Raw genomic sequence first — 26,127 nt, 5'->3', positions numbered from 1 at the left:
AGGTGAAGACAACAGGCGGCCAACCCGTGTGGATAAAACATCCGAGTAATTCCAAAACCTCTTCTTCGTTCTCTGACGATCGACTCCTCTTCTAACCTGGACATCAATGGTGCTATAATGGGTCTGTTACAAGATGGTCACCTGTCAGGCGAAGGCTTTCGGAGGAGGAGAAGATGACCTGACAGCGGTGAAATGATGCCAGGAGCTGGGGGTGTTTTCAGGACACTGCAGGGAGTGTTCAGGGTCACCTATTGAATATGCTCGGTTCAATGTAAATATAGTCTGCTTTCTTTAGTCGCCAGCATGAGAAAGCCTTGCCTTACAAACTCTTTGGGATCCATTTGAACTGTCAGACACCCCTAGGCTTGTAAAGCTTAGTGCATGCTTTGTTTGCCGGCACTGGAGTTGACCTCAAAACTCTCTGTGGATCTAACGTCGATTGTTTGAGTTAGAATTAGGATGAAGGGCAGGACATCAGGAGCGGGGCTGGCTCTGTGGACCATAGGATTTGTCTGTCTGTGGATTACAGCACAAGCCCAGATGAAGATCCCACCAGAGACGTGAGTGTTGTTCTCGACATGCCCCTGAATCACACCTGTTTCTCCTACATCCCACTTCTGTGGTACATCCCACCTGTCTGACCTACATCACACTTGTCTCTCCTACATCCCACTTCTGTGGTACATCCCACCTGTCTGACCTACATCCCACTTCTCTCCTACAGCCCACCTCTCGCCTACATCCCACCTGTCTGACCTACATCACACCTCTCTCCTCCATCACACCACTCCATCCTACAATACATCTCTGTATTACATCATTCTTTGTACTACATTACTACATCACACATCTCTATACTACGTCACACCCGTATGTACTACATCAAACCTCTATCCTACATCATGTCTCTTTATCCTACATCATTCCTCTCTGTACTACATCATACGTCTATACTACAACACACCTGTATGTTCTACATCACACCTGTCTTTCCTACGGCCCACCTGTCTGTCCTATATCCCACCTGTCTGAATGACATCACACCTCTCTCCTACATCACAAATCTCTCATACATCACACCATTCCATTCTACAATAAATCTCTGTACTACATCATTCCTCTCTGTATTACATCACACGTCTCTGTACTACATCACACCTGTATGTACTATGTCACATCTCTGTCCTACATTATGTCCCTCTGTCCTACATCATTCCCCTCTGTACGATATCACAACTATACGACATCACACCTGTCTGTCTTACATCATTCCTCTACTGTATCGCACATCTCTATATGACATCCCACCTGTCTCTGTCTTACATCACACTTCTCTGTACTACATCACACCTGTCTCTGCTTCTTCTAGGCTCCGCGTTACTTTTCTTTGTTGATGTTTCTCTATTTTCATAAAAGAAGCATCCCCGAAATGTAATTGTTTTATAGACCTCCAAGAGCTTCAAACCCCCTAACCCTGATGAAGTTCCTGCTCCTGGCATTTGTCTGTTTTAAGTGACGTGATGTAGGTCATAATAATTTCTACACAAGTGGGGCTGGAAAAAACATATTCATCAATTTTTTACGGAGGAAAAAAAGCCACGCATAACATAACCTTAAGTTTATAATTTAGTATGCTTTGTTTAGTGCATTTATTCTTTGCTGCTGATCTTTTATTCCATCAAGAAGAACTTCATTCTCAACGTGAAACAGTGGAGGTTGAAATAGAGAAAGAGACCAAAAACAGTAATGTAACATAAAATAACTTTATATCTACTGTACAGACTGGTAGTGTTGTGTGGGAAAGGACATCCTGCAATAATAAGGTCCTCTGTATCTGAATAATCAACAGACAGTGTAATAATATCCAATACTGCAAGGTTGTTAGGGATTAAACATTTCACAAATATAAATAGCGGCATGGTGGTGCAGTGGTTAGTGCGGCCACCTCGCAGCAAGAAGGTCCTGGGTTCGAGCCCCAGAGTAGTCCAACCTTGGGGGTCGTCCCTGGTCATCCTCTGTGTAGAGTTTGCATGTTCTGCCCGTGTCTGTGTGGGTTTCCTCCGGGTGCTCCGGTTTCCTCCCACAGTCCAAAGACATGCAGGTCAGGTGAATCGACCATACTAAATTGTGTGTGTGTGTGTGTGTGTGTGTGTGTGTGTGTGTGTGTGTGTGTGTGTGTGTGTGTGTGTGTGTGTGTGTGTGTGTGTGTGTGTATGTGTGTGTGTTTGTGGGCCCTGTGATGGCCTGGTGGCGGGTGTCTCCCTGCCTGCTGCCCAATGACTGCTGGGATAGCCTCCAGCGTCCCTACAGCCCTGAGAGCAGCATAAGTGGTTTGGATAATGGATGAATGGATGGACAAATATAAATAAAATAAAACCTAGCTTTAAAAAAAAACAACAGTAAAGAATAATGTAATGAACAATCAAGAATAAAACAAAAGTTCAGCATGATAAGCAGAAGAACGGAATTAGCAGCGTGCCTTAAACATGAGGGAGTACGACTGACTCTCCTGCACTATTGGGTTATTAAACTTTAGGTTATGCCCCTGTGATAAAGCAATATTGCAAACAAGCCGTTACAATAAACTAACTCAAGTGTGGACAAAGTGTCAGGGCCTTGGTGCAGAGTGGAGTTATTGAAACTCCTGGTGGCTATAATGACCCATAACTTCCGGGTTGTACCTTGGTGTTACATTGCATTGCTGAAGGGGCTGTGGTGTCTAACCAGCGGGTCATGACAGTTTGTTGTCCATGATGTCCAGCAGTTTGTTTCTTCCCCCACTTTTCTACCTTTCTACCTCCCACTGTTCCCAGTCAACCTGGGTGGCGTCAGCTGCCCTCCCTGATTAGTTTGCCAAGCCTTTGAGCATCACTGACACACATGTTCCTCCCATCTCACAACATGAAATACTATACAAGGCAGTATTCAAGGTAGCATTTCACAGAAACGTCCTTTCAACAACAACAAAAAAATGGTATCTCCGGTAGACTGTGTACATAATTTCCCATTAGCTGTGGCTCCTCTTTCGCCCTGGCCGGGAGATTCATCAGTGGTCACCACTGCCTACAGGAAGTACAGGCTGCTCACTCCTGCTAGCTAAACCAGGAAGCAGCTCATCAGTGGTGATCAACTACTGATGATATAGGATATTTCAGGTGATAACTTAATTTGCATTTTCGTTTTCACTTACAAGTCCGTGGTTTAGACAAGCGTGTTTGATTGGACTTTGTTGAAACATGTCGGATGTCCCCATAAGATACCATTGTGTAGCTGAGTCCGGCAGTGCTGCTGTATCCCAAATCTCTATACAATTAAGTCAATGACATCATAATTGATATGCATGTTGGTGAACACTATGAAAATAAGACTTAGGTTGTAAAAAACCGAACAAAACAGAATTATTCTTTAAGACGATGAACCCATATTGTTGTGTTCACAACAAAGTCACACAACAGTTGTGCTTTGCAGCTATGGTGTCTGTGTTCATGTTACTGTGTTGTGTTGTGTTGTGTTGTGTTGTGTTGTGTTGTGTTGTGTTGTGAAGCAGGCTTTTTCTCAGCGCTATCATTCAGTTGGTCTGTGATTCTGTGGATTGCAACTCATTTAGTGCGTTCTTTAAATAGCCAGAATAAAAATCATTGTTTAATGGGAAAGACAGAGTTGATTAGGGCTTGAGCCATACTGGTTTTTTAAATATATTCTCAACATTGTGATATTTTTGTTGTTTTTTGCGATATGTATTGCAATATTAAAGAATAAAAATGAATTACATAATTTCATAATGTGCAGCTTTTAACTTTCAAATCTCCATTTGCAAAGAGCATATCACTCCAGCAAAGACGAGGGAGATTTTAGTAAGGCAGTTGTCCATGAAGCTGTTAAATCAAAGTAAATTATATTAGTTGTCAGATGTGCTAGGATATTCTTCTTCAAGAGCAGTCATCAAAAACAGACATTGCTATATTTTGTTTCGAATAAAATTTTTTGCCTAACGTGACAGATGGGCCAAATTTGCGTTGCATTGCGTCCTTCACAGTGTGTTTATTGCACGTGCACGTTGGGATGTTAGTTCTGAAGCGATATATTGTCCGGCGCTGGAGCTGATGCTCTGTTTATCTGCAGCTGCTGCTGTTCCAGAGTGTGATCAGACGATGACCTGAATCTTCTCTCCAAATCTCTCCTGTATGATCAGCTCCTCTACTCACATATCCCTGTCTATCATCACCTCCTCTCACCTCTCGCTTCTCGTCCTCTCCTCTCATTGCTTCATTTTCTGTCTCCCCTCCTTTAAAATCTGCTCTTTCATTTTTCTCTTCTTCCCTCCTCTCCTCTCTTCTACTCTTGTCTCCGTAAACTGACCCACAGCCGACTGCCACCCAAATCACATCTTCTATAACGCTCCCCTGTGGTGGAGAGATGAGCCGTGTAGTCGGCTGTGCCTGCCAGACGACCACCGTCGGTCTCATCCACATCAGTTGGCAGGCCAGGCCACACAGCAGCCAAACATGAGTTGATGTGATCTGCTATTGGACAAAGCGGGGATTTTACTCCGCCCTGTGAAAATGCTGTCCCCCCCCCCCCCCATCCCTGCAGGAGATGAGCTTTTAGTGTGGGAGCAGCAGGACGAACCGCAGACTGTCAATCACATGCCTGACTGTGTTTCTAAATCTCATGGGGGAAGGCTGGCAGTCATGTGGACCGTTATTCCCAAAGTTCAGAGGGTATCTGCCTCTTCTGTTGTGGGGAGGCAATTCTCTGTGGTACAGTCTGCCTAGCTGGCATGCTGACACCTAAAACTGTGGAAGACACCAAAGCCACCAGGAGTTTATATAATCAAAAACTGCTCATATCCCTGCTGTCTTGCAAAAAAAAATGATCTCATCATCCATCTTTCTTCTTTTCATTTGGGTAGAACACAGCACAAAATGTTGAGTATTACAGTGAACGCTTTGTTTCCTCAGCCTAGAAAAGCACGATAGAAATGCAGCTATTTGATTTAATTTCTCATTTAATTTACATATACATGCAGCTCACACTGTTATCAAGAAAAATACATTTCGGTTCCCAGCTCACTAACCGACAGTATGGTGGTCAAAGGTCGTATCTTGTGTAGTTTTAGAGACAGGATAAACTTTTTTTCTCCACACTGAAGTCCTGAAGTTTTTAAAATACAAACACACACACACACACACACACACACACACTTGCTTGCTGGTAGTCCATCGAGTCCCATGATGACATCCCTCCTTGTTAACGGTGTGTTCTTTGATGACTGTAGAGTCCAATTCTTGATCCACAAGTTTTATTGCATGTTAGGCGTATGAAGTCTGAGTTAGTGGGGGCAGGCATGGTTGTGTGTCTCCTTAGTCTTTTCTCTTGTTTTTTCACATTCCTCTCAATTTCCAGCTATTCTATACCTCTGTGGCAGATCTCCCGCCAGCTGGAATGGTTGATGGCAGCTTGCTCCAGTCTCAAGGGGTCGAGACAACACTTCTTCAGTGACATTTTTTGCTGGTCTTTGTATCGCTTCTTCTGACCACCTGTGGACCAGCGGCCCAGATGAAGCTGTCGATACAGGACTTGATGTGGCAGGTGTTCTTGGGGCATCTTGATGACATGCTCAAGTCGGCACAGTTGGTGTTCAGTGACCATGGCTTCTATGCTCTTGCAGTTTCTTCTAGCAAGAATCTCAGCATGAGGAACACGGTCACGCCACGTGATCCCCATGATTCGTTGCAGACACCTTATGTGGAACTGTTCCAGTTTCCTTAGGTGGCAGCTGTATGTGAGCCAGGCTTCACAGCTGTATAGGAGAGTTGTGATGCAGATGGCTTTGTAAATGGCAATTTTGGTGTGGAGGTGTTTGTGTTGGAAGACCTTATGTTGGAGCTTGCTGAAGGCCACAGAGGCTTGTTTGATTCTATTATGAGTTTTGTGATTAGTGTTGCAGCTCTCAGAAAGGATGCTGACCAGATATTTGAAAGATAGAGCAACTGACAGTGGTCAGTGTTCTATAGTGAAGACAGGCATAGTGGGTGGGGGGCTGGACCTCCATTGGCATATCACCTCAGTCCTGGTGATGTTGACTGATAGACCCAGCCTGCTGTAGGCATTCACAACTGTGGCAAGGATGGTTTGCAGGTCTTCTGGTGTGTGAGCTAAAAGAGCGCAGTCGTCAGCATACTGCAGCTCAATGACCTGCACTGCAGACAAGTTGGTGGTTGCCTGGAATCTTCGGGTGTTGAAGAGGTTTCCATCTAGCCTAAAGTCTACTGTGATCCCACTACTTCCTCCAGATCTTTATGAAAAAGTTTTGCAACACATTGGAATTAAATGTTGAAGAGTACCTGTGCCAGCAAACACCCCTGCCTCACTCCAGTGCATACATTAAAGGGCGCCGATTCCTGCCCTCCTATGGCCACCTGTGCCACCATCTCATCATGGAATTATGATAGAATGTTCACAGATATGCTTGGACAGCCAAACTTTCTGAGGATTTTCCAAAGTAACTCTTGATTCACAGTGTCAAAAGCTTTGAAGAGGTCAACAAAAGCCATGAAAAGGTCCTGATGTCATACACGGCACGTTTCTTGTAGCTGTCTTAATGTGAAAATCATATCCACAGTACTCCTGTTCTTCCTGAGACCACACTGTGACTCTGGCAGCAGATGTTCTGTCAAGTGCATCACCATCCTGCATAGCATGACCTTTGCTAAGACCTTGCCTGCAACAGCTAGGAGGGATTATGCCATGACTGTTGCTGCAGATGGACTTGTCACCCCTGCTTTGTACAGGGTGACAATTTTAGCATCCCTCCATTGTTGAGGGACACTCTGCTAGTCCCAGACCTGCAGGATGTACTGATAGGTCATTCTGGTGCACAAGTTTCCTCCTTGTTTGAGGAGTTCTGCTGAGACACCATCACTGCTAGGGGACCTACTGTTCTTGAGGGAGTTGATGGCTGCAAGTACTTCTTGAAAAGTTGGTGAGTGGTCAAGGTCTGGGATGGGCCGACAAATTGGCAGCTCTTCCAGTATGGATTGGTCGGTTGGTGAGTGCTGGTTAAGTAGGGCTTCAAAATGTTCAGCCCACCTTGCCAGGGTCTGCTTTTGGTCTTTCAGGGTTGTCAGTCTGTCCACTGATTTTCAGGGTGTGATAGAGCAATTCCTAGGGCCGTATATCTTTATAGAATCTTTATAGTATTGTAGAAGTTGTGCATATAATTTCTGTCAACATATGATTGAATCTTGTAAGCTTTGTTCCTCCACCATGTATTTTGCAGAGTGCACAAGGTTGTTTGTACCTCCTTACGTGCTGTTTGCCACTGCTGCTGAAAGATGGCGGATGCAGGGCTCCAGTCCTGATGTTTTCTGGCTCTGTAGCCTATAGAGTCACTTGCAGCTTGATGTAGCAATGAAGTTAGGGAGGATCCATTTCTGATCCATGGAATTGTCAGAAGTCAGAATGGCTTCAAACTCTAGTGCCAACAGAGTGACGGATGTCATTCCATGCTGGGGCCGACTTCAATTTAGCACACACACACACACACGCACACACACACATGCACACTCACACAGATCTCTGAGGAGAGCCCCGTCTCAGTGGGACTGACATGGTTAAAAAAGGAAAGATAAAAAAATAAATGGCTATTGCTACCAAATATAGGTGCAGAGCCTTTTGTTTAATATTGTTTCCATTTAAATGGCAATTATGCAACTAGTTAACCGACTATTATTTAAAAAAAAGATTAAAAAAAAGAATAACGGAGAACACTTAAAATTAATTGATCCATCCATTATCCGAACTTATTAATTGATAATTAATAAGGAATTGAATCAAGTGCAACTGGACTTGGTTATATATCCGTGAAGACGTTTTGCCTCTCATCCAAGAGGCTTCATCAGTTCGTGCCTTTCTGACTAGACCAAGCTAGTCTGACTAGACCAGTCTAGTCTGACTGGCTGGTGATGAAACTCAGATATTTATCCTCTTTGGAGTCGTTATCAGAGCTATTGATGTCAATGGCTCTTTTGTGTTCCGATGTTTAGCAATAACAGTCGTTGGAGGTGTTAGTTTCGACTTCGTTAGTGCTCCATTCAGTCTAAATATCTGAGTTTCATCACCAGCCAGTCAGACTAGCTTGGTCTAGTCAGAAAGGCACAAACTGATGAAGCCTCTTGGATGAGAGGCGAAACATCTTCACGGATATACTATAACCATATCCAGTTGCACTTGATTCAATTCCTTTGGATAACTATGACCTGGATGAATGAGAACATTCACAGACATAATTAATAAGTTCGGATGATGATGTCCTCCGCTGTCCTGACATCAGTGGGGATGTCAGGACAGCGGAATCGCTGCCCATCTTTCGGCGCAGGTTGAAAACTCACCTCTTCAAGAGCTACTACCCTGTTACTTGTTCTTAGCACTTATTGTATTCACTCATTTAAAGAAAAAAATCTCTTTCTTGCACTTTTACTTTAGCATTGGTTTTGCTCTTAGATGCTTGTTTAGGGAGAAGATGCACTTATGACCTCTGATGACAAGTAGTTCTCCTGATTTCCTATGTTAAATGATGCCCTTATTGTAAGTCGCTTTGGATAAAAGGGTCGGCTAAATGACTGTAATGTAATGTAATATAATGTAATAAAACAATGAATTACAGATGGATAACAGACTTGTTGTATCCCATAAGGAGTCCTGGCTGACAGCTACCTCTTACAACTTCCTGTTCATCCATGTTATGTTGACTTTTATAAGAATCACGAGATTTGAGTTCTTCAAACCAGAATGCTTAAAAAGTATTATTTCATCATAAAGGACAGATGTGTAAGTCATACTTTTTGATTGAAACTTAGCCTACTTCTATACAAAGATTAGTTTTGTTTATTTTTTTCCCCCAAATTGACTAATAGGCTAGCCCCACCCAGCCCCACTACCAAACAGGTCTCCTCAGTAGAAAATACATTTACCAACAGATACTGAAACATTGGTTGTTTAAACCCAGGTTTAAATGTAGGCTACTCTTAGTCTGGGGATGGGGCGGTTGCTGATTTACCAGCCCTGGTGAGTGCAGCTGTCTGTGATGTAAAGTGGTCAAACACTACAACAACATGTCACCGTAGCTGTCAGTACGTTTAACAACAAATACAATCTGGAGGGTTGTAGTTTTAAAGTATTGTGACATTTGAAACATGAATATTGCACGAATGCATAATGACTAAGCGCATTCATTCATTTGTACATTTCACTCGCCATTCACCCTTAATCCAACTCAGGCTGGAGCCCATCAGAGAAATTAAGTTTCCTTTGTTAATCCCCCTTGGGGAAAATCAGTTACTGCAAATTAACCCATCCCAGCTGTGATCTGTGTAGCTAGGAGCAGTGGGCTACCGCCTTCATGCTGCGCCCAGGGACCAACTCCAGTTCCTTTCCAATTGCCTTGCTCAGGGGCACAGACAGGAGTATAAACCCTAACATGCATGTTTCTTTTGATGGTGGGGGGAACCGGAGCACTCGGAGAAAACCCACCGCAGACACGGGGGAACATGCAAACGCCACACAGGGGACGACCTGTGATGAGACCCCAAGGTTGGACAAGCCCAGTGTTTGAACCCAGGACCTTCTTGCTGTGAGGCGACAGTACTAACCACTGGGCCACCATGCCGCCCATGAAAGGCACTGTAGACACCCTGCACAAGTTGCCAACCCATTATGAACCCACATACAAAATAACTGTCATACTATTTTTATAACTGGGCAATTATTGGTATCCAATTCACCTGACATACACGTCTTTGGATTGTGAGAGGAAGCCACAGAAGAGCTTGGATTGAACTCCCTTCACCTTGAGGCAGTAGTGCTAATAACAGGCAACATGTTCACATACTGTACACTCAGCAAATTACCACTGACCTGGCAAAAAATTAACTGCGCTGCTGACCTGGGAAAAGCACGTAGCGTATACACTGATGAGTAAAAACATTATTACCACTCACAGGTGAACTGAATAACGTTGATCATCTCCAAACAAATCGCATGTCAAGGTCTGGGTAGATTAAATGGTAAGCGAACAATCAGTTCTCATAGTCAACATGTTGGATACAAGAGAAGTGGGCAGGAGCACAGACCTGAAGGATTTTGAAAAGGGCCAAACTGTTCTGGCCAGAAACAGCAAGGCTCGTGGGGTGCTCACCGTCAGCAGTAGTGAGTACCACCGACAGTGACCCAAGGAGGGACAAACCACAAACCGGCAACAGGTTGTTGGGCACCCAAGGCTCATTGATGCATGAGGGCAATGAAGACTACCCATCTGGTCCGAACCGACAGAAGGTCTATCGTGGTACAGGTCACAGAAAATTTTAATGATGGTTACAGGAGGAATGTGTCACAAGACAGTGCATCACACCCTGCTGCATATGGGGATGTGTAGCCACTGACCGCTCAGAGTGACCATGATGATTCCTGTCCACTGTCGAAAGTACCTACAATGGAGACGGACGCAAGTGCTGGAACTGGACTTTGGAGCAGTGGAAGAAGGTCGTCTGGTCCGATGAGTCTTGTTGTCTTTTAGATCACGTGAATGGCTGTGTATGTGTGCGCCATTTACCTGGTGAAGTGTTGGTACCAGGATGTACTGTGGGAAGACCACAAGCTGCTGGAGTTTGATTTTGATTTTGATATACGCTATTGATCCCCATAGGAAAATTATGCTCTACATTTAACCCATCCTAGCTGTGTAGCTAGGAGCAGTGGGCAGCCGCCGTGCAGCACCCGGAGACCAACTCCAGTTCATCTTGCCATGCCTCGGGTCAGGGGCACACACAGGAGTACTAACCCTAACATGCATGTCTTTTTGATGGTGGGGGAAACCAGTGCAGCCGGAGGGAAACCCACCGCAGACATGAGGAGAACATGCAAACTCCACACAGAGGATGACCTGGGATGACCCCCAAGGTTGGACAACCCTGGGGTTCAAACGCAGGACTTCCTTGCTGTGAGGTGGCAGCACTATCCACTGCGCCACCGTGCTGCCCCGTTGGGCAATGTTCTGCTGGGAAAGCCTGGGTCTAGCCATTCAAGTGGCTGTCAATTTGACACATGACACCTACCCAAACATCATTGCGGACCAGGTACACCCTCTCATGGCAGTGGCCTTTCAGCAGGATATTCTGCCCTGTCACACTGCACACATTGTTCGGGAATGGTTTGAGGAACATGATGAAGTATTCAAGGTGCTGCCTTGGCCTCCAAATTCCCCAGATCTCAATCCAATTGAGCATCTGTAGGATCTGCTGCTAAGTCCTGCTGCCAGATACCACAGGACACCTTCAGGGATCTTGTAGAGTCCATACCCCAACGGGTTGGTGCCGTTTTGGCAGCACACAGAGGACCAGCAGCATATTAGACAGGTGGTCATTATGTTTTGGCTCATCAGTATGTTTCTGACTCATACTTAACATTCCTCCTTGAATTGTGTGTGTGTGTGTGTGTGTGTGTGTGTGTGTGTGTGTGTGTGTGTGTGTGTGTGTGTGTGTGTGTGTGTGTGTGTGTGTGGGGCCACCACAGTGTTTGACAGTGTGAGGGAGAGGATTAATGTCCACAACAGATGGACTAATAAAACTCCATTCTTTCTCAACATATTCTTTCTCAGTATATCTCAGCATATGCTGAGTAAACACACATGCGCGCGCGCACACACACACACACACACACACACACACACACACACACACACACACACACACACACACACACAGGCCATGACATTATGTGCTGTGTGAGATTACTTGACAGTGCATCATAATGTTAAGGTGTGTGTGTGTGTGTGTGTGTTTGTGTGTACGTGCAGGTTGGGAATCCTACGCTGATCCCATGGTGTGTTAATCCTATATGTGTTCTAGTTCATAAACCACCTGCCCTCTTATGTGTCTGTCTCTTTCTCTGTAACCCTGTCTCTTTCTCTGTAACCCTGTCTCTCTCTGTCTGTATCCCTAATTCTCTCTAGTTTTCTGTCTTTCACCCTGTTTCCTCCTCTCTCTCTCTTAGCTCATTTACTTTAAAGGTAGGACATACAGAAACTTGTAGATTCTCATTGATTTGGTAATTATTTTGTCCGGTTTTTCTTGGACACTGTAAGTCCTCTTACTTGAGAATATTCCATCATGTCCATCCATCCATCCATCCATTATCCAAACCCATTATCCTGCTCTCAGGGTTGTAGGGATGCTGAAGCCTATCCTAGCAGTCACTGGGCGGCAGGCGGGGGGGGGGGGGGGGGGACACCCTGGGCAGGCTGCCAGGCCATCACAGGCCATCATGTCCAATGTGTTTTAAAATGAACATTGTCTACAAGTCATACTCCTTGTATGTGCAAACTTACTTCCTGGTTGATAGAACTTCCACTTCCCGTGGAAAGCCAGCCACTCCTTTTCAGGAGTTTTATTGACTGTATAATATGAATGTCACAATACCGCGTGCCTCAACGACAAGCCTGGCGTTTAGTTCGACCTTCCTATGAGCAGAGTCCTTGTGTAATATTCTCCTCTTTTTTTTCCTAGCAGTTCAGCGTTTCCAATCCCTCCACACAGCCCTGTTGTGTCCATTCGTCCCTCCTGCAAACATGCAGACACACAGTATGAAGGCAGAGAGGTAGATGTAGGTGTTCTTCATCAGCCAGAAGAACCTCCACAGCACTACCTCTAACTGGATCCAAACAGTTTTACATGTTAACTTAAAGAAAGGGTTCATATTTGGTTTTGAACCCAGACCTCATTACAAGTTATATATCATGCAGACAAAACAAAACAAAAAAAACAAACTCAAGATTGCTTCAATATTGAGAAAACTGACAACTTTGCTATATATTCTGGCCGGGCTTCAGCAGCCTCTGATGACATAGTGACTTAAATGCTCATTCAAGTCAAGTCAAGTCAATTTTATTTGTGTAGCCCAATATCTCAAATTTGCCTCAATTTGCCTTACAGCAACACAAATAATTCAAAAAAAAATTTTTTTGATTTCTTTTTTATTTTACAACCTGAGTCTTATTTTCATGTTTGTTTGCTGTTGTCTGTATCTGTTACAACATCGTTTTACTCAGCAGTGTCATTTTGGAGATTTTGGACATTATAGCGCCGCTAGAGGCAGCTATACTTAGCACAAAAAGTAAAGAAATTTGTGTTTGGTAGATTATTTCTTTGTTGTAACAATGCTTCTTTGCAATAAATCTTATACCTTGGAAAGCCTGTTTACTTCCCTTTTAAATGGGGCCACATTTGTAAGGAACATGCATTTGTGGGATGAGCAGTAGAGCTGAATATGTGGGCTGCACCCATGAAAAATTTGCCAAATCTTCTCTGCCAATGCCAAACAGCTTATTTTGCTGTTGCTATTAACTCTTGTTTTGAGCTTCTGGTACCCCAGGTGCTGACAACCAGCTGCCTGATATAAGATTTACTGCCAAGAAGCATTGTTACAACAAAGAAATAATCTACCAAACACACATGTCCTTACTTTTTGTGCTAAGTTTATATTAAACGGTGTCTTGAACGTCGGCCATGTTCCTCGTCGTATACGTAACACACGCTGAGCTCTGCAGCCCCGGAAGGAGATTCAGCAAACTGTCGAGTTTCTCAGTACTGAAGCGATACATCCTGCTGATAAAAATCAGATTAATCTTATGGATTGTGCCGGAACTCTTCAGGTAGTAGTTTCTCTTTTCTTACAGGAGGTGATCATTCATTTTCATGGCTATCTGAGTGCTCATATCTGAGTGATTTTTGAGCACTCAGATGAAGAAGAAAAAAAATGATGAAAATATGTTCATCTACAAGCATCCCAGTGTGCATAAAAGTTTGTCATGGCTGGGGGCGTCCGGGTGGCGCGGAGGTCTATTCTGTTGCCTACCAACACAGGGATCTCCGGTTCGAATCCCCGTGTTACCACCGGCTTGGTCGGGCGTCCCTACAGACACAATTGGCCGTGTCTGTAGGTGGAAAGCCGGATGTGTGTATGTGTCCAGGTCGCTGCACTAGCGCCTCCTCTGGTCGGTTGGGGCGCCTATTCGGGGGGAGGGGAACTGGGGGGAATAGTGTGATCCTCCCACGCTCTACGTCCCCCTGGCGAAAGTCCTCACTGTCAGGTGAAAAGAAGTGGCCGGTGACTCCACATGTATCGGAGGAGGCATGTGGCAGTCTGCAGCCCTCCCCGGATTAGCAGAAGGGGTGGAGCAGTGACCGGGATGGCTCAGAAGAGTGGTGTAATTGGACGGGTACAATTTGGGAGAAAAAGGGGGAAAAATACGGAAAATAAAAGTTTTTCACGGCAGACCATGACCTGTGTACACTTTAGGTATTCGTTTTGTTGTGTATTAAGACCAGGAACTACTCTAAAATGTTATCTCTCTCTGACTTTCATAAATGGCGTCTATGAGTTCATCTATGAGTTTCTGTTCTCTTTTGAAATATCATTAATTGATGAGAGAAATACACAAAAAAGAGATAAAATTTGATGAGTACATATAGACAGCAAGAAGTGAGCGAGGTTCTTCCTTCGAGTGTTGAACCAGTTCATCACAGCAGCCTTCCTCTGTCAAGCCGTTGACAGATATAAGAGGTCTTCATATCAATACAAAATCTAAACCCATATGAAGCTGCCTTGTCAGGACTCAAACAGAGGTTAAATGAGTCATACTTGATGTTCTCCCTCCCTTGAAATGTGTTTTACGCTGACTGTCATGATGCAGTTTCTATAAACATAGCAATAAATTAGATATTAGATGTCAATTCTATACAACAAGTGCACTCTGACAGTGATTAGAAAGCCCCTCATCCCTCCCCGTTAACGGGGGTGCTGTCTGAACCGGGCAGGTCTTCTGTCCTCGGCTCAGCAGACACCTGCAGACCTGCGGTGACCCAGATTGGCAAAGCACAGATTATCCTGACCAGCTCCACCGCTGGCATATTAACAAAGCTTTTTTTCTGCTGTCCAAACCACCGGTCAGGAGTGTCGAGAGACATCACACAGCTGAACACATAATCCAAACGTTATCTCTATCCATCCTACATACGAGACAGTATGGTAGATCACAAAATGCATTGATAACATGACTGCCATTCTGCCACCAGTAGAGCAGAACCAAACAACACACCATATTCACACTTCTCTGTCTATTACTACTAGTGGTACTACTGCTGCTATTACCACTATTATCACAATAGTACACAATATCAATATTACACAATATCAGTGCTAATACAACAACCTATACTACAAACTGTACTAATGATAATAGTTATAATTAACAAATAACAGATAAAAGAAGGCATTCTGTTACCCTGTCCTGAGTATTTTTATATTTTTATGTGATATATATACACTACCGTTCAAAAGTTTGGGATCACATTGAAATGTCCATATTTTTGAAGGAAAAGCACTGTACTTTTCAATGAAGATAACTTTAAACTAGTCTTAACTTTAAAGAAATACACTCTATACATTGCTAATGTGGTAAATGACTATTCTAGCTGCAAATGTCTGGTTTTTGGTGCAATATCTACATAGGTGTATAGAGGCCCATTTCAAGCAACTATCACTCCAGTGTTCTAATGGTACAATGTGTTTGCTCATTGGCTCAGAAGGCTAATTGATGATTAGAAAACCCTTGTGCAATCATGTTCACACATCTGAAAACAGTTTAGCTCGTTACAGAAGCTACAAAACTGACCTTCCTTTGAGCAGATTGAGTTTCTGGAGCATCACATTTGTGGGGTCAATTAAACGCTCAAAATGACCAGAAAAAGAGAACTTTCATCTGAAACTCGACAGTCTATTCTTGTTCTTAGAAATGAAGGCTATTCCATGCGAGAAATTGCTAAGAAATTGAAGATTTCCTACACCGGTGTGTACTACTCCCTTCAGAGGACAGCACAAACAGGCTCTAACCAGAGTAGAAAAAGAAGTGGGAGGCCGCGTTGCACAACTGAGCAAGAAGATAAGTACATTAGAGTCTCTAGTTTGAGAAACAGACGCCTCACAGGTCCCCAACTGGCATCTTCATTAAATAGTACCCACAAAACACCAGTGTCAACATCTACAGTGAAGAGGCGGCTGCGGGATTCTGGGCTTCAGGGCAGAGTGGCAAAGAAAAAGCCATATCTGAGACTGACCAATAAAAGAAAAAGATTAAGATGGGCAAAAGAACACAGACATTGGACAGAGGAAGACTGGAAAAAAGTGTTGTGGACGGATGAATCCAAGTTTGAGGTGTTTGGATCACAAAGAAGAACGTTTGTGAGACGCAGAACAAATGAAAAGATGCTGGAAGAATGCCTGGCGCCATCTGTTAAGCATGGTGGAGGTAATGTGATGGTCTGGGGTTGCTTTGGTGCTGGTAAGGTGGGAGATTTGTACAGGGTAAAAGGGATTCTGAATAAGGAAGGCTATCACTCCATTTTGCAACGCCATGCCATACCCAGTGGACAGCGCTTGATTGGAGCCAATTTCATCCTACAACAGGACAATGACCCTAAACACACCTCCAAATTGTGCAAGAACTATTTAGAGCAGAAGCAGGCAGCTGGTATTCTATCGGTAATGGAGTGGCCAGCGCAGTCACCAGATCTGAACCCCATTGAGCTGTTTTGGGAGCAGCTTGACCGTATGGTACGCAAGAAGTGCCCATCCAACCAATCCAACTTGTGGGAGCTGCTTCTGGAAGCGTGGGGTGCAATTTCTCCAGATTACCTCAACAAATTAACAGCTAGAATGCCAAAGGTCTGCAATGCTGTAATTGCTGCAAATGGAGGATTCTTTGACGAAAGCAAAGTTTGATGTAAAAAAAATCTTATTTCAAATACAAATCATTATTTCTAACCTTGTCAATGTCTTGACTCTATTTTCTATTCATTTCACAACATATGGTGGTGAATAAGTGTGACTTTTCATGGAAAACACAAAATTGTTTGGGTGATCCCAAACTTTTGAACGGTAGTGTATATAAATTATTAACTTTTTAAATGTAACAATGAACTTGCCCACTGCATTTGATGATTGAATAGTAATGTGGATGCTAATTGTCTCCCTATGTGTTTGCCTGTGTGTCAGGGTACAGCAGTGGGCCTCGGTGATGTCTGCTTGGCTTCGAGACCTCACAACCAAGTACTCTGGCTCTCTGCTACTACAGAAGGTAAAAAAACTGAAAGTTACCGCACTTTTCCTCGGACAAGACCCGACAGAAATGACTTTTCCTCAGTAAATCATGTGATATGACTATGAGAGACAGGGGTCACCAGTAGTCGGAAGGTCTGGAAGGTTGTTGGTTTCAGTCCCGGACAGATGGGAACTCTCAGTGCAGAAAGTTAACAAAAAACTGTGGGTGATATGGCCTCAGGTAAGATATTTACCACTCCACTGCTCCAGTAGAGCTGCTCAGTAGAGGACTGGTTTTACTGGGCAGCTTCCAGTGGCCAAAACTGGAAGACTGTGGGCTTTCTTTTGGTGAAACGAGGTGCACGTGGAAACGCTGGTGTACTTGAGCATGTTCAATATAGTTTTGGTGATTTGATGACCAGAGACACAGTTGATAAAGGGGTTGGATTAGGATGATTACATTATAAGCAGGCGGAGTTGGGGCGGGCTTCGACTTGGCTAATCAAATCATCTCCTCTAATACCTTTTAAATTTGCTGTGGCGCATATTGTCATTTTCATGATGGAGGAAGCCTTTAGAATGGCTCTCCATTCCTCCTTGGTTGATTTGGATGTATGAAATCTGACATCAGTAAATTCTTTCCTTGTATCTCCGCTTTCTTTCAGTTATATACGCCATTTCTCCATACAACCTGGATGGTATAACTTACAAATTATGTTCATTGTCCTCACATCATGCACAATAGTTGTTTCCAACTTATTTGTAATGAAAAAAATCTCACGGCCCACTGCTGTCCACTATAGTCCTATACTGTAATGCATTGGACTGTATTAGTTTTACTATGGGTTGTTTGGTAAGAGGTGATTTGTCAGGCCCATTCAGGAGCTGAGCCCATGCAAAAAGAAACTGTTGGAGGCTATTACATCACAGTGGTGTCAGTTCAAACTGGACTGCTATTACTGAAGGACCTCTGAGTTTGGGGAGTTATTGAACATAATTTCCTCAGAAGTTTTTTCCTTTTCTGACATGTAAAAACTACAGACATATCAGATTCATACTGGATTAAAATCACGTGTCCTGATGGAAATTCCTTAAAATACTAAATGGGGGAAACTATTCCAGCGCAAATGACACAAAGAATTGGTTTATGATTTTGAGATTGCAGTGCAAGAACTGATTTCAGTACTGAAAATATGAAGGTGTTTTATAGTTCATATATAAATAATCCACCTTAGAGCGGATTTGGATTTTGGACACACCTGGTCAGCTAGCAACACATTAGCATGCTGCAGCGCACTGAGAATGGACCCACTAGTCTGAGCTTCAGACAGCTTGTACTCGTGGGTACATTGGGCTAGACAGACATTCAGACATTTCCTTGTGTCATAATGAGTAGAAACTGCATTTAATTCACATCAAATTCAACAGCATCATATCAATGTTTTTTTCCTCATTAACTTTTTGAGAAAGTTGCATTCAGTTAGTTGTTGCTGTTAGACTTCAGATTTATTTCAGTGGGTCAAAGGCTAACATCCATTAAAACACATTTGGACAGATGTTCCCATACATCCTGCCTTAGACTGCTGCATGAAAATAGCTCATTGAACCTGTATCTGCATGCAGTCTGAGCCGGCATAGTCTTAAGCTCACTTTCAAGCCAAAACGGACACTAAAGTTGTACAACACCAGCGGAATTGCACCACCTCACCCATCTCCTCACAGCCAAGGTGCTTTCAAAATTACCACAAAATTACCATACAGGGGGTGTACATTCCCTTTGCCCTGAGGAAATTGGCAAAAATTGTCAAAACTGGTCTTTGTTGGTGTGTCTGCCAACTGCACCAACACAAAAACAAAATCCTATGGTTGTAGTGTTCAGGCCTTAGGTGTGCATGTTTGGTATTGTATGAATATGAAGCAAGGCGGTGCGGAACAAGAGCATGGTAAATATGCACTGTTGAACGAAGTCCAGTGTGTGTGTGTGTGTGTGTGAGAGAGAGAGAGAGAGAGAGAGAGAGAGAGAGAGGAGAGAGAGAGAGAGAGAGAGAGAGAGAGAGAGAGAGAGAGAGAGAGAGGAGAGAGAGAGAGAGAGAGAGAGAGAGAGAGAGAGAGATGAGAGAGAGAGAGAGAGAGAGAGAGAGAGAGAGAGAGAGAGATACCAATCTCCATCTGGTGCAAACTGTTTGATAGTGTAATTCTACCCATTGCACTATATGGAAGTGAGGTATGGGGTTCCACTCAGTCTTTCCAGCTACACTAGATGGGACAAGCATCCAGCAGAAACCCTACATGCTGAATTCTGTAGAATGATTCTGAAAACACAAAGGAAAACACCAAACAACGCATGTAGGGCAGAATTAGGCCGGTTTCCATTATTGATAAATGTACAAAAAAAGATCTCTAAAATTTCTGGATGCACTTAAATACAAGCCCAACAAATGCATTGCACTTTAACGCTCTGAAAACCCAAGATCTGAACCCGAAAAGAGTCCCCTGAAGCAGCTGGCTCTGAGACTCACTAACCCATTAACAAATACTAAGACCAACCAACCTCAGGCCAGCACTGCATCCAAACCAACATGAGGATATATCAGACTATAAAACAAACAAACATGAGGATAAATCAGGGTATAAAACAAAGCAAGAACAATTATCTGAAACATTGGAATGCTGAAATCAAAACTCAAAACAAACTAGAAGTCTATCGGGCCCTAAAAACAAACTGATTTTGGAAGAATACCTCTTAACTGTCAGAGACAGGAAGCAGCGACAGCACCAAATACAGGCTCAGTGACCACAGTCTAGCCATTGAAAAGGGGAGACACAAAAAGACGTGGTTGCCAAAGAGCAACGAACATGTGGTCAGTGCATGACAGATGAGGTGGAGGCAGAGGGGCACTTCCTCCTTAAAATGTGACAAATTGAAAAACAACGACGGGCTTTTGTCCAGGAGCTGGAACATGTGATTCCAGAGTACCAGGAAATGGATGATGCTGATAAGCTGCGGGTGGTCCTGGGAGGGGGGCCAGCGGCGAGCATTGCTGCAAGATTTATATTTTCCTGCCACAACCTGAGAGACAGTGGGTGATGGCACCTATTGCCACTGTTGTTGTTTGATATAATAATCATTGTTGTTGTTGCTGTTATTATTATAATCATTGTTGTATTGTGTTGTTGTTGTTTTACATGCTTTGGAAATATGTACACGTATGTCATGCAATAAAGCGCAATTGAATTGAATTGAATTGAGAGAGAGAGAGAGGAGAGAGAGAGAGAGAGAGAGAGAGAGAGAGAGAGAGAGAGAGAGAGAGAGAGTCTTTATCTTTGGGGCTCTGTTGTGTTTTGATTAATGAACAGTCACAAAGACACATGCACACCCATACATGCACACAGTTTTTTACACACATTTTTTCTCTCTCTCTTTCTCCTCTCTCTTCTCTCTCGCTCTCTCTCGACACATACACACGTGCACACTGACACACAAACATAAACACGCTGTTCTAATACGCACACACACACGCCCACCGCTCCCACACTGTGCAGGGATCTAGGTAATGCCCAGATTGAGAGCCAAGCCCTCTTTGGCTGCATCAGGATTTTAAGGCCTGTGCTGATTTTAGACATCATCCATTTGTGTGTCGCCTGTCCATCAGACTTGGATTTATCACCAAGCAGTTTGTTTGCTGAGAAACTTTAAATTGAGCCATCACCTCTGATCTAATTCTGCCAACAGGTCCTTTGTATATATTTTTGTTATTTTTTCTCCACAGTGCACTTGTGAAAGAGTGAATAATGATGGAGGAAGAGAAGGGCCCTGTTGTATGCAGGCTTCTCTTACCTGCCATCTGTTCGGTGTTTGGTCTTGCTAGCTGAACTCTGTACACAAAGATACTGATGATTCCCAAACTCTTTTCGATGACTTGTCAGTTTAGACATCCCTGGGTATGCAGATAGTCCAGAGCTGGCCCAAGGCTTTATGGGGCCCTCATCTCTCATACACTCTTTTATAATTAACTCCTCCTCGTACTTTCACATTTAATTTCTTTTTCTGTTTTAGAGCATTCTGTACATGCCCTTTGTGTGTTTTATCCAGTCATCCCTCCGAGTCCAGTTCCTTGGTCGATCAAAATTTGTAAACGATAGCAGACTGAACTGGAATAAGATGTCTGGTGTACATCTTCTTCGCTGGTACCTAGAAGTTCACAGCAGTGTGCAGGTGGTCCCCAGTTTGAATGTTGTTCAGGTGGGCACACTAAATGGAAATGCATTCTGCCGACTCTTAACACTAAGGCAGGAACCCCTAACCGCCTATATACCCTGAATTACATCTGTTTAGTGGCCGACACTGGACCTTCACATATCCACACACTCACACATTCGCTTGTCCTTCATGGGAACCGGGGTTTGTGTCCAATGGAGCCAACCCCAACAGGAATGTCATATGAATCCCACTATGGTCTGCCTATCTTTGTCTTTGTCCTCGTCTGCTTCTAAGTTTGTGTCCTTGTTTGATGGGTGGGGGAGCTGGTGTTGGATTGGCTGAGAGAGCTTGGTCTGCTGCATCCTGTTGGCCCAGGGACCACGGTCCTGCCTGGAGCTGCGCCCGAAGAGATAACACCGAGGGCGGTCTGACAGGATGCAGAAGCGGGGCAGGCTAAGTTAACTGCTAGCCCATGCAGACCGGCAGTTCTGATAACACCAAGGGCGGTCTGGCTGGGGCATCGCCTAGCGTTGATTGTGGTTTTAGTGTCTTCGTCTGGAGTATGGGGGAGGTGTGTCGAAGATGTCTTGATTGACTGAGGGAGCCTGGTCTGCTGCATCCAAGGACCACGGCCCTGCCCAGGGCTGCACCTGAAGAGGAAACACCAAGGGTGGTCCGACAGGACGCAGAAGTGGGGCAAGCTAAGCTAACTGCTAGCCCATGCAGACTGGCAGTTCCAACTGTCATCGGCTGGCGTTTGTTCTCTGGACAGTGATTTTTTTTTTTTTTTAGTTTGGATATATGTGTTAGTTTGGATGAATGTGTTCTCGTAGTTTTTTTTGTGTGTTTTTGTCTATCTGTCCTGCAGGGTCACGGGTTCGTTTTTCAATGATCTTTCAGAGGTTTCTCCCATTTGTTTTCCTGCAAAGATCTGTCTGTGGAGTTTTTCCAACTCAGGGTCTATAAGGGTAGATAGAGGGTGTTGTTTGCTGTCATCTACTGTGTGTGCCCGTTTCTGTCTGTGGTGACACCAGTCCCGATGAGAACTTAGCAGTGATTTAGAGCGATATAAATACATTTGGCACGAACAGAAAAAGGCTCCACCAGGCTTACGTGGATCCACTGAGGCTTCAGCTCGAACTTGGCTCTGCTTGTCCCAGTAAGTGGGTTGGCTGGAGTAATTGGGATTAGGGAATCAGTTAATCAAGTAATTCAGAGTGTAAATAACTAGAATGGGCTGTCCCCAACGCCTCGGTTTGTTGATCCACCTGGGCTTCTCCATCCAGAGAAAGTAACCTGATTACCTCAGACAGATTGGCTGAACCCAACACTACGTAAGCTAAATGTCACTGGAGAGTTTACGTTGGCTCACAAAAACATCTTGTTATAAAATACATCAAGATATTGCTGGTCCCTTCAGTCATAGCAGGGTTTTGTCGATTGATTGATATTTTCTGTTGATTTAGAATCTCTCAAACAAATCCATTGCATAGGCAATGAATGGATTTACCTCACACCATTGATAGAGTTTAAACTTTTATTAAGGAAAATAAAACTATCATTCTGGATTGATCTCTCCATCCGTCTTTCCACGATCTAATGCAGGGACCTCTGTTTCATTTCATCTTAGAAACTAAAAGATGTGGAATCCATCATTAAAATTGTGGAGTTGGACGGGACAGACCTGGTGAAGGACTACTCGGATGAAATTGAGCGTATGCTGGGCAGTAAGATGAAGTCGGTGAAGGTAAGGACAGACGATGCTAACACTGCCTGTTTACTCTGTGACTTACAGTAACTCCACTTAATATGCATTACCTGCAACCTGGCTTGCAAAAAATATGGTAATCACCAAAACGTGAATCAAATATTTAACTATATATTTATTTGTTTAACTTTTTCACATCCACTAACACACACCCATCTCTGCAACACACCATGAACCACTGTGGGTATAATGTTTGTACGATACTAACGTCCACTGAACAGTTCTTCCTGCTTCACTGTACTCAACTGTGTGCAGCGGTGTGTCAGCACCAGGTCTGATGTGCTTCTGTGAGATGACTAAAAGAGAATATTTAGTTCAGAATTTATTTGCTTCACTTTTGCATGCCAAGCCTGATGCATTTTGTATATATATTCAACAAATTCATGTTCTGTCTCAGACAGAAACCTCTGGAAATTCCAGACAAAGCTTCAACAGTCTGAATAACATTACATATACTGGAAATATTTTCTGAGCTGAGGGTCTGCATCCTAGACTGATACCTCGCTCTCTCTATCATCTATGTAATGTGTGTATATAATATTTTTATGCCTGAAAATATTAGAAGGGAAAATTAAAAAGGAACTTTAAGTTTTCTAACTTCACTATACTAGTGTAGCACAGTACAGTTATACCATATATATATATATATATATATATATATATATATATATATACACACACACACACACACACACACACACACACACACACATATAAATCCCAGTGATTCAGTTAAATTCTTTAATGGACAGTACAAGCCTGTTTCATGCCGTAAGTTGGTATATATATACACACACACACACACACACACACACACACACACACACACACACACACACACACACACACACATTGAGCACTTATCAACAACACCATTGATGGTTTCCGGGGGGGGGGGGTGCTGTATATTGTGGGGAAGCCTAGCCTGAGTGGCTAAAATGTAGGCGGCAGACTCAGAACTGTTTCTATTCAACCAGCATGATTTATTTACAGGGTGTAGCTACATGTGAAACAACAAAAATATGTACAAGGCAAAGGAAACAAATTAACAGTTAACTTGATTTAACTGAACAAAACTCAAGCCATAATAATAGAACTTAAATTAACAGCACATGCACACATCCACACTCTGCTGTCCTACTTCTTAACTCCAAGGCTACTGCTTAAATCCTCCCTTGGAGTTGATCAGCAGCACCTGAGTTCAGGCTGCGCCACTGTGGTAGGGAAAGCCAACACCTGTTAACAGTTGAGATGGATGATGGGACAAATGGTGTGTTCTCACCCACACACACACACACCTCTTAAGACCATTACTCCTTAGAGTCATGGGACAGGAAGTCAGCAATGACATTCTTGTGTCCTGGTCTGTACCAGACCTGAAAACGATAGAGCTGGAGAGACAAATACCATCTGGTAATTCTAGCATTAGTGTCTCTCATATTGTGAATCCACTGCAATGCACGATGGTCAGTCTCAAGAACAAACTCTCTGCCTGTGAGGTAATATTTCAAGGTATCCAAAGCCCATTTTTATAGCTAGAGCCTCCTTCTCAACTGTTGAATACCGCATTTTCCTGGGGAAGAGTTTTCGGCTGATGTGCTACACAGGGAACTGGTTTCCATCCCCCCCTTGCAGCAACACAGCTCCGAGACCTACTCTGGAGGCATGTGTCTGCATGGTAAAGGGGAGAGAAAAATCTGGACACTGCAAAACAGGTTCTGGACACAGACAGTTTTTCCAAGTCTTTGAAAGCACTCTCACTTTCCTGAGTCCATTTAACTTTTACTAGCCTGGATTTGCGAATCATGTTAGTTAGTGTAGCAGATCTTGATGAAAAATTAGGGACAAACCTGCAATACCAACCTACTAACCCCAAGAATGACTTCAGCCTTCTCTTGGTGGTAGGTAGTGGTGTTGTTGCAATCGCCTCTACCTTTCCTACCTGAGGTCGGATGCCTCCACCTCCAATCACATAGCCAAGGTACTGGATCTCAGGCGTGGCAGTGTGACACTTCTTTGCATTGGTGACCAGACTAGCACTCTTGATACGTTGAAAAATATCAGCAAGATGTTGCACAGTCCTGCCACATCTGACTGAAGATAATGATGTCATCTATGTATGCTGCTTCATAGTTCTCTGCTCCTCTCAAGACTTCATCCGCCAACCTCTGAAATGTTGCTGGTGCTCCGTGCAAACCAAAAGGCATCTTTCTGAATCTGGCCAGGCCACTTGGAACTCTGAATGTCATTAAGTCTCTTGAAGATTCTGCTAAGGGCACCTGCCAATACCCTTTACAGAGGTCAAGGGTCGTCAGGTCGTCAGGAAGTTAGCATTTCCCAAGCGGTCGACCAGTTCATCAATCCTAGGCATTGGATAGAGATCAAAAGGCAGACACATCATTCAACTTTGAAAAATTGACACAGACTCTCAGTTTAGGGTCTTCCTTCTTTGGAACCAGCACCACAGGGCTACGCCACTCACTGCAAGAAGGCTTAATGATCCCTGTAGCCAGCATGTCCTCCACTTCTTGCTTCAGTTCAGGAACAAATCTGGCTGGAATGCAGCAGGTGGTGTCCCTTATCGGCTGTTGTTCTGATGAACGCAGATTAATCTGATGCTCAATGAGGTGTGTACAACCTGGCTTAAGACTGAATAGCTCTGATGTCATGTGGACTTCCAGCTCAAGGCGTTTACTTGCTGTGAGATGACTTAGATCTGGAAACACCAGAGTCTCAATTGAAGAGGGAAAATACTGCTCCTCAAGCCTATCCTCATCAAAAACTGTGTGTGCCCACAAGGTTGTAGACTGCTGTGGTCGGTCAACCCATTCTTTCAGAAGATTTACGTGGAAGACTTGATACTTCTTCCAGTGGTCTGGCAAAAAGAGTTCATATGTGACTGGGCGGGTCTTCCTTTTTATCTTGTATGACCCCTGCCACTTGGTAAGGTGAGCACTGTCAGACATTGGCAGCAGTAGGAGAACTTTCTGGCCCTCCTGGAAAA

At 43.8% G+C, this 26,127-nt stretch overlaps 1 protein-coding gene across 1 annotated transcript in view; it reads left to right on the top strand.

The window, feature by feature from the left end:
- Positions 1 to 10,097: 10,097 nt before the first annotated feature.
- Positions 10,098 to 26,127, top strand: part of LOC130114462 (voltage-dependent calcium channel subunit alpha-2/delta-4-like) — a 113,865-nt gene continuing 97,835 nt past the window's right edge. The window contains exons 1-3 of the mRNA XM_056282343.1: positions 10,098 to 10,225; positions 17,110 to 17,191; positions 22,986 to 23,102. Of these exons, the coding sequence (XP_056138318.1) occupies positions 10,098 to 10,225; positions 17,110 to 17,191; positions 22,986 to 23,102 (327 nt within the window). The remainder of the gene's footprint in view (positions 10,226 to 17,109; positions 17,192 to 22,985; positions 23,103 to 26,127) is intronic.

Source organism: Lampris incognitus, chromosome 6, assembly GCF_029633865.1.
Source record: "Lampris incognitus isolate fLamInc1 chromosome 6, fLamInc1.hap2, whole genome shotgun sequence".
Classification (NCBI taxonomy): domain Eukaryota; kingdom Metazoa; phylum Chordata; class Actinopteri; order Lampriformes; family Lampridae; genus Lampris; species Lampris incognitus.
Note: the sequence above shows the minus strand (reverse complement) of the source record. Positions and strands in the feature narration are given on the sequence as shown.